This window comes from Gorilla gorilla, chromosome 7 (genome assembly GCF_029281585.2).
Source record: "Gorilla gorilla gorilla isolate KB3781 chromosome 7, NHGRI_mGorGor1-v2.1_pri, whole genome shotgun sequence".
In the NCBI taxonomy this organism is placed as follows: domain Eukaryota; kingdom Metazoa; phylum Chordata; class Mammalia; order Primates; family Hominidae; genus Gorilla; species Gorilla gorilla.
The window spans coordinates 129,875,616-129,888,616 of NC_073231.2; the positions used below are offsets into that span (position 1 = coordinate 129,875,616).

The window sequence follows — 13,001 nt, forward strand, 5'->3', positions numbered from 1 at the left end:
TATTATTATTAGAGAAGTGATAAGTTGAGGGTGATTTGTCTTATAATTTTGTAAATTACAGGTTGTAGAGTGGTTGCCTTTACCAACAACAAAATAAACTTACTTGATTTTTTTTTTTTTGAGCTCAACAAGCGCTGGCATCCTACTGCTTAAAGAATACAGTCCCAGCTCCTCCACATACTGAGCAAGATTCTTCAGCTTCATCTGTGTCATTCTCTGTCTAGCTCTTATGCTTACTGGTTGTGACTTCTTTCCTGAAAGCCTTAGCATCATTCCTGGCACAGAGTAAGCACTTGCTAAATATTAGCTCACATTACCCAAATCTTTGTTCACACACTTTCCTCTCTTTCTGGGATCCAACTAAAGTGCCCATTAAAGCCCAGCTAAATATTTGAATCCTGAAGGAAGGGTGGAAATCACTGCTGCTACTTCTCAGCTTCCTCAGTACTTTCTGTCTTTGCATTTGAGCAGGTGAAGGTAAGTGGCCAAGTGGAGTGGCCTCTTTGTGAGCCCTGGAGGGAGGGCCAGGACTGAGTCTTCTGGCCCCACTCCCTCAGCAAGGGCCTAGCAGCACTGGCAGTAGTTGCTAAGCTGAGTTGCTCAAAATCCATTTGTGGAACCCGCAGAGCACAATAGAAAGGCAAACAGCCATGCTCAATTTCGGATTCAGAGACTCTCCATGGGGTCCTTGGAAATTGTCAGAGCAAGTTGTGGCCTTTCATAATAGGATTTTGTGACTCTCAATGGAAAGGAAGTGATGTTAAAAAAAAGAGAAGAAGAAGAAGAAAATTACTGACAGGAAATTCTAAGAAACACCAGGAAGAGGAACTTAGAAGAAGAGTTGACAACATTTTGAGAGGTAGCAGCTAAGTGCCATAGGTTACTCTCAGAATGATGGCCTTGCTGGCAACAGCCAAGACTGGGGCCTGGGACTCCTTAGAGGGGTAAGGGAGTACCCTTATCCTGGTGACTGAGAAATAAAGGAGCCACACTGCCTGCATTTTGTCTTTAGATTCTGAGAATACATGCACCCCTATGCAGGCATATACACACATATACATAAGTACATGCACACACAGGCATATGTACACACATACATGTGGACATGCACACACTCCCTGTGCATACTAATACTACACCACTCATACAGACATAAACATAGAAATTAAAGCAGACATAAATAAAAATACAAATCTGAGCACATTCAAAAGAGAGAGAGCAGAGCAGTAAGGGAATGGAGACTACACTGCATGAGGAAGCGGTGAAGGTGTTTAGCCAGGAAGAAAGTGCATGGCAGGCCAGGTAGACTCTTCTAAGTCATAGAGTCCTGACTTACGGAAGAAGTACTAGGATTCTGCTACATGAAACAAAGAGGTAAAAAGTCAGGTTGGAACTCCAGACAGTTGGAAGTTCCAGGAAGAAGATTTCAGCTCAGAGTGACAGTCAGGCTATGGGGTTCAGAGTCTAGAGTCTAAATTTGGAATCATCTCTTTTATTTTTGACTTTCGTCTCTGTCACTTAAAAACTGAGCCATCACAGGCAACTTACTTTCTCTCTCTGAGCCTGTGTTTCCCCATTTACCAAATGGTGGCAATAAACACACCTACTACCTATTAAGTTTAAATGACCTACGGCTTGGAAGAACTTATCACAGTGCAGGTTTAAGCTTTAGGTCCCACTAGACCTGGATCTTCCTCTGGAGATATGGAGTTGTGCATCAAGGCAATTGGGGCCATTGCCTTTATTTTGATTTAAGAGGAGCTCTTGAGAACTGCTCTCTGAACATACTTCCAGGTGTGTCTCCAGGAAGGACCTCTTTTCTCAAAAGGGGAGGCCTATAATTATCTCCTACTAACAAGTCAGTCTTTTTTGTAACCTTTCTCCAGCCTCCTGGGAAACGACCGGCTGGTTGGTCGGTGCAAGCAAAAGTCGACGTGTACCTGTGGCTGGGCTCCATCAAGCATGCCAGTGCCATTTTGGACAACTTGCCAGTAGGCTATGAAGCAGAAATGTCCTCCAAAGGGGCTGGCACCAATCACCCCCCATCTAACCTGCTCTACCAAGGTAGGGTCCCCACTGGGCAAAGAGGGTCATTCGAGGTCTCAGGTGGGCTTCTGAAAAGATAATAAGGAGGGCAGCATGCACGAGTTTTTTGCACATTATTTTAGGGCCAACTTATTGGTCTTCTTAAGTACAGTTTCGAAGTGTTCTACCTTACTTTCCATTGTCCCATCTAAAAAGAGTAAAATCATTAAACATATCTGGAATAAACACTTATGTTTCTCTGTTAATAGAGAGGAAGTAATTTGAGTTTCTTTGTAGACAGATTATGTAGGTTGAGTTCGCGTTTTAAGCAAAAAATGTCAGAATGTCAATAAGTTCTTCTGCTTACATGATCTGTGGAATTAAGGCAGATTTTACTTTTATGTGGCATTGGAGTTTTGACATATCAACAGCAGATATTCACATTTCCTAGTAGTAACCCAGTGGAGACTGGTGTCAGTAGGTTCACGCATATTTCTCCAGCTTGGTTCTTGGCTCAGCTGCTTTTAAAATTCAGCATGCTTTATGGAATCCTTTTTCTATGTAGTTATTTTCTGTAAGTGCCATCATGTTTATGTTTTGATACATTTTTGAGTTTTATTATAAATATTCCTTACAATTGCATTTTGCTTTCTGCTTCCAAATTACTTCCATTTATGTTATCTCTTGCTGCTGAGTTCAGATAAAGCAGCCTGCAGTTTTACCTTCATTTCTGCTGAAGTTGAGTTTTGGGTTGAGCCAATGTTGGAAACACTGGAGAACTGTCTGTAGAGTCAGGTCTTCTCTGTGGCCCAAGGCTCCTCTGATGTTGGTTGAACCTAGACTGCCAGTGGAATCGAAGTTGCTCAATAGTCAGAGAATACAAGATTCTGGAAATACATATCCAATGGGTTCAGCTCATGGTTTCTGTACCCGATATAAATGCATAAGAGCATTGTCTTTGGAAAATGCATAATACCACATGCCAAGAATTGTGCCTTACACTTTATGCATAAGATCTCATTGATTTCTCAAATCAACCCTGGGAAGACTCTTCATCTTTCAGATGACGAAAATTATGTAGCAAAGATGCTTAAAAATTGCCCAAGGACACATAGCTAGTAAATAATGGGGAAAAAAATGTCTCCAAACCCTGCTTTCTTTCTACTGTCTTCCACCACACCTTGAGAGAGTTTTCATCTTTGGGTAAAAAACATCCACATTAACTTGATAGGAAAAAATAGGAACCTAACTTGGCTTCCTATTTTTATCGACTATCTCTAGAGACCCAAGGACCTGGATGTGATTGCTATCCCAGCTACTAACAATTCAGAGAAGAGGAAAGACTGTTCCTAGTGCTTTCTGATCCTCTGCAGTATGTTTTCATAGAGTGACCTAATAAACTTTTCCTGCTGTGCACTGGCATTGATGGCTTTGGCTGCCTTCCACACCTACTGGAGAATTTTGTGCTCCAGAAAATACCTGTTCAGCAAATAATTAGTTTGCACCTATATATGTAAGGCATGGTGGAAAAACTAGTGGGTGACGTAGAGATGAGTGAGAGGTGATTCTGGCCCTCAAGTGGGGATAACAGACACATCTCTCATAACCACAAGTAAAAAGCAAGCCATAGCACAAGAGGTGTACGAATAAAGTGTGAGGAGGGTGACTAGATTAGTCCCAGGAACATAACTAGTAAGACTCAAGGTTTCAGAAAAATGAAAACTCACACTGAGTAAATGGTGCTCCCTGGTGTTGTGCAGTGCACAGCTTGTGTGGCTGCCATTGGGAGATCTGCTAAAATTACAGCGTTAGCCATTTCAAGGGCAGCTGATGAACATTTTCATCGGATGAACCATTTGAAGTTCACTGTCAGCTGAGAAATTTGCCAAACTATGTACCATGCTAAGAAACACGTGGGCCATCTCTAGAAACATTCCTGTCGGGAAATCCCTGTGCCATCTGCTGAACATTCCATCATTTACTGTTGCCATTTTAAGGGGCTCCCTTGCCAGCAGGGCCCAGCCTGTTTTGTGAGGGTTTATTGGTGTATGTGGCAGTGGGGACAGAGGGACAGTGGGGACAGACTTAGAATTGAGTCCAAAGGAATCACTTCTCTGGTTCTCCCTGCCTTGACAGAGTGTGGAGAACTTTCACTGCAAATACCTGGACTTAACTGGGAAGTGTGCAGAGCTCAAGTTTCCAAATCCTTTGCAGGATTAGAGTGGGTCCGATATGGTTGCTGTGTTCTCAGGCTCCATATTGGTCCCCATGCAGCCAGACAGTGGCATGGGGTGGAGGGTAGAGGGACAGAAACGTGTGTGAGCCTCAAGACAATCAAGTAAGGAGTTGTCTTTGGCACCCCCTGCCTTTCCTGCCCCTCCTCACCCTGCCAATCAGGGGTCAAAGCCTATAGCAACCAGGGCCGCCATGTCCCTCCCACCCCCTCATTTCCATCCCCTCCACCAGTGCCTAAACTCTGGTCCTTAAACTTCTGGCCTAGAGGGGGCAGTGTTGTCTCCTTGTTGGTTCTCCTCCCTGACACCTCTTCTGTCCATGGCTAGCTTGACTCAGTTTTATCGTCCTGAGGCTTTGCTCTGCTAGCACCAGCTCCTGTGCACAGACTTTCAAGAGTTTCCGATTGCCTCGTTCAGGCCTCCTAGGTCCTCAGTGATACGACTGCAGTTGTCTGTGTCCCTAGACTCTAGATAAACTGGACTACATTCTTGCCTCATGTGGCCTGGTGTTTTTGACCCTGTCTTGACTCATCCAGCTCCAGTGTCTTGGCACCTCCCTCTTTGTCTCTCAAATGTTACCATCTTTTAGGGCTCTGCTCAAAGGGCAGCACCACCTCCGCTATGGTCTGCCCCTTTTTGCCCCTTTTTCTTTTGAGTGTGCTTTGGCGAATGTGAATGATTCCTTTGCGTGCACATATTCTTATTTTACATGAATAGTACTGTCTCCTATCTCACTAAGCACTTAGATTCTTGAGATCCATCCATTTTGCCATGTGTACCTCTAATTTGTTGCCCCTAACTGCTTTCCCAAACTTCCTGACATTTTTCCTGTGCACTACCCCAGTGATGGACACACAGGTTGCTTCCAGGTGCTCACCACAGGCTCACATTGCAATGAGCAATAGTAACAACACTCCAGCCTCTTCACCCCACTTTTAGAGTTCTTCCTATGGGCCAGGCACCATTCTCAGCCCTTCAGTTCTCTTCAATAACCCTATGAGGAACTATTATTACCTCCATTTTACAAGTAAGGAAATAAAGGCACACTAATAAAGGATTAGTAGCCATGTACAAGTCCCCATATGGATCTGTGTGAGACAAGTGTAGGGATGGCATTGTAGGGGGTGGAGGAGTTCACAGGGTATTTGTATAATTTAACTAAGTAGCGTTATTCAAGTTAGTCCACAAGAGCTTCTGTATACCACTCCCCAGGTCTGCACAAAAACAGACACACTGAACACAGTGGCTTTGGGCGAGTCCGCAAAATGGGAGTGGGTAAAGAAGTAAAAAGGGATAAGTGAATATAAAAACCAAGAGGCGCCCTGCAAGGGGCAGGGATCAGAAAGTACCATGGACCAAGGACTGTGATGAACTCAACTCTTACTTGAGGTTTCCCCACTGAACCCTGAGCTGCCCCAACCTGAGGCCTCCTATCCCAGCACACAGTGTGCTCACTTCTGTCCTTTACCCCTGTGTCCCTTGCCAGCATTCTCACAGGACACTTATCCCTGACCCCCTGCCTGTGATGTGGTTGCTTGTCTTATCTTCTGCCTTCTCCCAGGAGCTCTCCAGGGGCAGGGACTGTCTTAGTTACCACAGAATCCTCAGAGATCAAGACTGTACACAGTAGGTGCTCAGAATGACCCTGGCTGGCTGAATGGAAAATGAGTGAATGGATGACTTGAGACATATATTGTGTTTATTGAAGTGAAAACTATGTGGAGCAGCCCCTTTCACACACACACACGCACACACCCACACATGCCCACATGCACACACATGCACACACTCATGCCTGTATAAACAGGAGAATTACTGGGGAGTAAAATGTGGTATTTTAGAAAGAGAAGAGGATTTTAGAATCAGAAATAAAATCGATGCTCTGGCATGGGTTAATTGTGCAAACTTTTGAAAGTCTTTTAACCTGGTTGTGGGCCATTTTTCCTCATCTGTAAAGTGGACAGCATGCTATTTCGCATGGTTTTAGTGAAGAATAAGACACATAACCTGGTGAAAGCACCAAGGAAGATGCCTGGGTTCAAAGTACCCCATAAATATCACCTCTTCCCTTTCTTCAGGGCTTCCATTCCTGTCTCAGAGGAGGGTGGATGTGGTTGGTGGTCTCCTTTTGTCTGTCTGTGGATACATAGATGGACATCACACACAGACACACATGTGCACACACTGTTCTTGAAAAGCCCACTAACACCTGCCCCCCTCCATGATTTGTCCACAGAACAGCATGTTTTTCAGCTGAGGGCTCACATGTACCAAGCCCGGGGCCTCATCGCAGCTGACAGCAATGGACTTTCAGACCCTTTTGCCAAAGTCACGTTCCTTTCTCACTGCCAGACAACAAAGGTAACCAGGGTAACCAAGACAGCCTGCTTCTTTCCTGCAGCCTGCAACTGACCCACAGAAGATCCCAGGAAAGAAACAATGGGGGCATGTTGCAAATACCTGCATCTTTGGGTGTGTAGATGTTTCAGACTGAAAAGTGAATACGTGCCCAGAAGGACTGGTGTGGGGAAGGTCTATTGTTTCAGTGTGATTCATCGTCCTAGGGCAAAGGACAATGAAGGCGAAGGAAGGCTGGGAGAAAAAGAGGAGTGAGGAGGAGAAGGCTAAAGTGCCAGGCACGAGGCCAAGTGCAGTGGGGAAGGAGCAAATGAGGAAACAGCACAGATCAACCTGCAGGAGGTTTATGATCCAATCATTATGAAGGGGTCTCAGCGGGGAGAAACATTTTCCAGTTTTGTGGTCAAGATGCGCTAGACTTTGCACTCACCAGCTGGGGAGCTTTGCATGCTTTTAACATCTTTATGCTTCACAGTCCCCCTCCTCTGGAAAATACTACTTCATAATGGATATTGTGAGTATTAAGGGAGATGGGTTGTCTTAATCCATTTAGCATTGCTTATAACAGAATACCTGAAACTGGGTAATTTCTAAAGAAAAGGAATTTATTTTTTACAGTTATGGAGGCTGGAGGTCCAAGGTTGAGGAGCCATATCTGACGAGGGCCTTCTTGCTGGTGGGACCCTGCAGGTTCCGAGGCAGCACAGGGCATCACGTGGCAAGGGGGTGGAGCATGCTAATATGCTCGCTCAGGCCTCTCTTCCTCTTCTTCTGAAGCCACCAGTTCCCCTCCCATGACAGCCTACTAATCATAGATTAATCCATTTGTGAAGGCAGATCCTTTATGACCCAAACACCTCTTAAAGGCCCTGCCTCTCAATACTGTGACATTAGGGATTAAATTTCAACATGAGTTTTGGAAAAGACAAATATGCAAATCATAGTATGGGTCTGTGCCTGTTTCCTCTGTCTTTCTCCCTATCCTATACAACTAGTACTAAAATGTGAAAGGATTCCTAATCAGCAAAAATCCAGTAGGATGCTTTTCTCATTAGATTCTGTTCTTTAAACATTTATTCTGTTCTCTGATTTGTGGTTTGAAAAGAGGAAAACTCAGTAAAGAATTGCCCATCTCAGGGAGTTAAGCACCGTGGGTTAGCACACACAGTGCCCTAAGGTTACTTTCTAGCTCATCTCCTCTTCGGCTGCATGTCTTTGGGCAAGTAACACAACTCACTAAACCTCAGGTTTGTCATTTTAAGATGGGACTGTCATGAAGAAGCAGATATTTAAGTTTATAAAATGATTGATAAATGCTGGCCATGACATTGGCTGATGTTGAGAGGGCTAACATTGTTCTCCAGGGCAAAGCCCATGACCTGGATGATAGAGTAGACTGCATTTTGATTTATGACTCGCACACTGACAGCGTGATGTGAACCAGCCTCACATTCATTGAACCAGTGGCTGTCGGGTGCTGGCTTTTTGCCAGGCCACATGCTGGGCTCTGGAGGATGAGAGGAACCAGACTCTGCTCCAGTGTAATATGCAATCCAGGCATGGATGCAGGCCTCATGACACACGAGTCACTACACTATGATAAGCCGCAGGGTGCAGGGCTGTACAGAGTCCTACAAGAGCCAGGTAGAGAAAGGGTTAGTTCTACCTGGGAGAGAAGTCAGGAGACACCTCAGAAGGAAGGTGACTTCATCCTCATTCAGTGACTGAGCATAAAAATGAGAAGACAACAGACTGCTTTCTCTTTCCTGTGTTTTGAGAGTTAGTATAGAGCGTGGTGATGATGAGTATAGACTCTGGAGCTGCACTGCCTGGGTCAAAATCCACACTTTTCCATTTATCAGCTGTGTGACTCTAAACAAACCTCTGTTTGTGCCTCAATTTCTTTATCTGTGAAATAGGGATGATAACCTTGTACATTCCTTCCAGAGGATAAAATACCCAGGACAGTACCTTGCTTAAAACTAAGGCCTATGTGACTGCTTGTTGTTGTTGTAATTGAGGCTTCCTTCCTACAGCAAGGGAGTTCTCATAGGATGGACCCCCGGAGCCCTCCTCTACCTGCCACAACACTGTGGAATTCCAGGGCCTGAGTGAAGTACAGGATTTGGATGAAATCCTTGGTCTGCTGTGTAATTATCCTTGTATTTTGTATCTCCATACAGCATCTTCATTTGATTTACATGCATATCTCAAAGGAACAGATGGCTTTTATTTATCAAATAATTATTTGAAAGGGAAAATAGGTTCTGTTGAGTTCTGGACTTTGTCTCCATAATTTTAAGCCAAGTACCTCATTTTTGTTAATAATAATAGCTGCTATTTACTAAAAGCTCCCCACATGCTGGGCACAATGCTTAGCATTTTATATGCATCATTTGCTACATCTCACTGCAGCCCAAAGCTGGATGTTATTAGTGTCTTCATTCTACAGATGAGGAAGGTAAGGCTCGGAAGTGATGTAGCTAGAAGATGGTGGAGCCAAGATGGAAACCCAGGTTTGTCCAATTTCAGAGTCACTTTGCTTAACCACTCCACTTTCATTTTCATAAGAAAGGGTACCGATTTCCCTCTCCTGTTTCACTTCTGCGCTAACACAGAGGGACTTGTCTGCAGGTGACATGCCCCCTTTATGTATTTTTAATGATGAGGAAAGCTGAACCTGGGCCCCTGCAGTCATAGCCGAGTGCCACTGTTCAGCTGGTAGCACTCACCTGACCACGCGGGGCTCGGGGAGAAAAAGCCTCTGAAGGCTGGTCCTGAAAACCAGTGCTTTATAAAGTGACTTAATGGAATGAAATATTTCAAAGAGGGGAATCCAGTCATTCCCAACATCACTGGGGATATGGGACATAGAAATCTTGTGACTGAAATACAAAGGGAAAGAGAGAAAGCTCCCACAGAGAAAGGCTTCTGGGATGAAAGAGGGAAACAGCCTAAGTGGCTAAGAGGGAGCATTAGAGGAGAAGGGGAGGAAATCTTAGAGGGTGAAGCACGGAACCTGCCATTTGCAACAAGCAGGCTGGGGCTTAGTCCTGAGGACATGAATGGTCTCTTACCCCAGTGCACCAAGGCTGCCATGTGGCAGGCGTTCAGTAAATGTTTACTCATTTATAAAAGAATATGGGCTGGGATCGGCTAGGATGGGTAACAAGCAATTATTGAGCACCTGATGTGTGCCAAGCACTTAATATTCTTGGACAATGGTCATAACTCCGCAGGGTAGGTGCTAACCCCATTTAAATGAGGAAAACTAAGGTTTGGAGGGTTAATATCCAACGTGCCCAAGTCCAACATCAGGTAGGTAATGAAACTAGAATTTCCCTCAAGAGTTATTTGATTCTAAAGCTATACTCTGTCCATGACAGCTGTCTCCGTCATCAAAATGTTAGCTAAGTGCTACCATAAGTTCCAGATAATGTCATTTAACTCAGTTATAATGCATAACTCTTTAAGAAAGCCCTTAAGAAATGAGGCGAATTATAGGCACTTTGGCAGAGTATTTTATCCTCTGGAAGGAATGTACAAGGTTATCATCCCTATTTCACAGATAAAGAAATTGAGGCACAAAGAGAGGTTTGTTTAAAGTCACGTGGCTGATAAATGGAAGAGCGTGGATTTCGACCCAGGCAGTGCAGCTCCAGAGTCTATATTCATCATCACCACACTCCATACTAACTCTCAAAACACAGGAAAGAGAAAGTAGTCTGTTGTCTTCTCATTTTTATGCTCAGTCACTGAATGAGGACGAAGTTACCTTCTTTCTGAGGTAGGTAGGAGAATGTATGTTTGTTCGGGTGAACCTCTTAGTACCTCCTGAAGGTGGTCATGCAGTCCTTTTACTCATGGGAGCAACTCCAAGGACAGGTCGATACACATTTATTCATGCAAATAGCTATTGAGCATCTGCTATGCACAGAGTGCTGTGTTAGTGTCTAATACTGTGCCTAGCACATTGTAGGTCCTGAATCCTATATTTATATAATGAATGAGTGAATGAACAAATGCTGGTCTCTGGAATCTTATTAAGTGGTATTTACAGCCCAGTGCCAAAGAAGATACCAAAATATTTCTATAGGAAAGATGCTGTGAAGATCACAAATTGCTTTGGTATTACGCTGTCAAGTGCATGCTACAAGACACATCACATTTCTATTTTGAAAAGCATCATAAAAACACGGTTCTTTGTGATGTCACTGACACAGGGTAACTTTGCATTGCAGCTTTTTAACTTCTGTTATTAGTTGGTTGAAGTCATTCATTTCCTATTGGAAAAGTTAGATTTTCTCTGAAACGTTTAAAATCTTGTTGTGTCTCAGACATAAAGTACCCTAAAAGTGAAAAAGCAAGAAGAGAAGGAAATTGTGAAAATGCACAATATTTTTATGACCCACATAAAGAAGAGCAATAAAAATATTCCTTTGTGACCACAGAGCAAATGACTTAATGCTGTGACTAGAAATGACTCGATGTAAAACGCTGAGATGACAGTTGATACGAGTTTTGGAGTCCAGGCCAGGTCTCTCTCCAGACTTCCCTCCTAGATTGAACAGTGACAGATAAAGGCACAGTTCAGAGACTTCCCCTGGACCCAGCGGCTGCTGTCATACATTCACCTATGAAATCACTCATTTGCCTGGAAGAGAAAGAAATGTGGTTTTGAACTCTTTCCAGGACTAAGTCTCCTGCATTAATGGAATAGCTTCTGCCCAGGTGCAGAGTCCACTTGCCCTGCAAACAACTCCAGTCTTCGGCTGTGTGAAATTGGCAGGTTTCCAAACATCCAATTAAATAGAGAAGAAAATGCAAGACCAAATATGCCCTCCCTTCTGAGGGCACCACTTAAATGGCCTAGGAGGGGGCTGTAAGCCACTTCTAGGCAAGATGCTCATGGTCTGAGGGCAATTATGCAGATTATTATCCTCTGTATCCATTGACTGCTCCATCTGTATAATGGTACAGTCTACTATCAGTGTAAGAAAGTTGTCATGCAAAATGGTGAGAGCAGTTTTGAAAACCTTGATCTATTTAATTCAGTCAATAACCACAAAACAGTAGAATTCCACATAAGGAATATTAGGTCAAATACCCAACTTAAGGATATTTGATGACAAAATTTTATTTGCTCCTAAGTCAAGAATCATGTAATCTCCCCAATCCTCCGTGTTGTCATTCATAAAATGGGGATAATATTAGCATCTACATGGTGAGAGTGGATGAGATTAGCAGCCTGCCTGGGCTTTGCTGCCAGATGGTCCAGGTGGAATCTCAGTTCTGCCACTTGCTGGCTCTGGACAAGTGAGCCTCAGTTTCCTGATCTGTAAAATGTGTGTAAATAACTGAACCTACTTCCCAGAATTATTGTGAGGGTTGAATGAGACAGTGCATGTGAAATTCAGTGCCCAGCACACCATAAATGCTCAAAAAAGTGGCTAGTGTTATCATTGGCACTACTGTGAGGACTGAGCTGAAAGTATGTATGCAAAGAGGGTGTTAAACATGTAGGGGCTCTGCTCATGAAACTTAAGAATGTACGCTCCTCCACGGTTGGGAGTCTTTGTGTTCCCTAGCATTGTTTAGTACATAGTAGCTGCTCAGTTTACATAGTCACTTGAATATTGAATGGTGAGCAGTCACAATGATGATGTGTTCTCTTTCCCCTGTATAAGTATTTGATGAATGTACCTTACAGCCCCTATAACTCAATTGAATGATCTTTTGCTTTTCTTTGGTCCCTCCTTCCAGATAATCTCTCAGACCCTCTCTCCGACCTGGAACCAGATGCTGCTGTTCAATGATTTGGTGCTGCACGGAGATGTGAAGGAGCTGGCAGAGTCCCCGCCCTTAGTGGTGGTGGAGCTGTATGACAGCGACGCTGTGGTGAGTGTCCCCCTGGGCCAGCGCTGACCACACCTCATAAAAAATGCCACGTTGAACTCACTCACTTTATTTTAAAGTAAATAAAGTCCTGACGCTGTGAGTGGTGAGAACACTAGATGTACCTAGAGGCAAACTTGACCTCTGAAAACAATTCACAGAACCAAAAAGATTGGTGATGATCATTTGCTTTACTAAAAGAGTTTTTCACTGACTTCCATTTAAGTGGCAATTAAAATTGGATCTGGTTTACAGAACGTCAGTCTACACACTTCTTCAGGAATGTGATACTTGTATAAAGCAACCTGCAACTGTACCCAGCCTCCAGCTAATTCCAGGTCCTATTGCTGTTTAATAAAAATGTCCATGCTTTTTTGGAGACAGGAGGTTTTTACTGATCTCCCCTGGCTGAAAAGAAATGGATGGGTATTTTCTCAGCCTTTCTGTGTTTCTTTCTCCCTTGCTTGTTGCTTTGACGCCTTTCACAAC

General features: G+C 43.8%; 1 protein-coding gene across 3 annotated transcripts in view; it reads left to right on the forward strand.

Moving 5' to 3' along the window:
- FER1L6 (fer-1 like family member 6) overlaps nt 1-13,001 on the forward strand; it is a 272,635-nt gene that overhangs the window by 185,099 nt on the left and 74,535 nt on the right. For all 3 annotated transcript variants that reach the window (XM_031013870.3, XM_063709464.1, XM_063709465.1), the window contains exons 19-21: nt 1,887-2,064; nt 6,496-6,620; nt 12,381-12,515. In XM_031013870.3, coding sequence (XP_030869730.3) covers nt 1,887-2,064; nt 6,496-6,620; nt 12,381-12,515 — 438 coding nt within the window. The remainder of the gene's footprint in view (nt 1-1,886; nt 2,065-6,495; nt 6,621-12,380; nt 12,516-13,001) is intronic.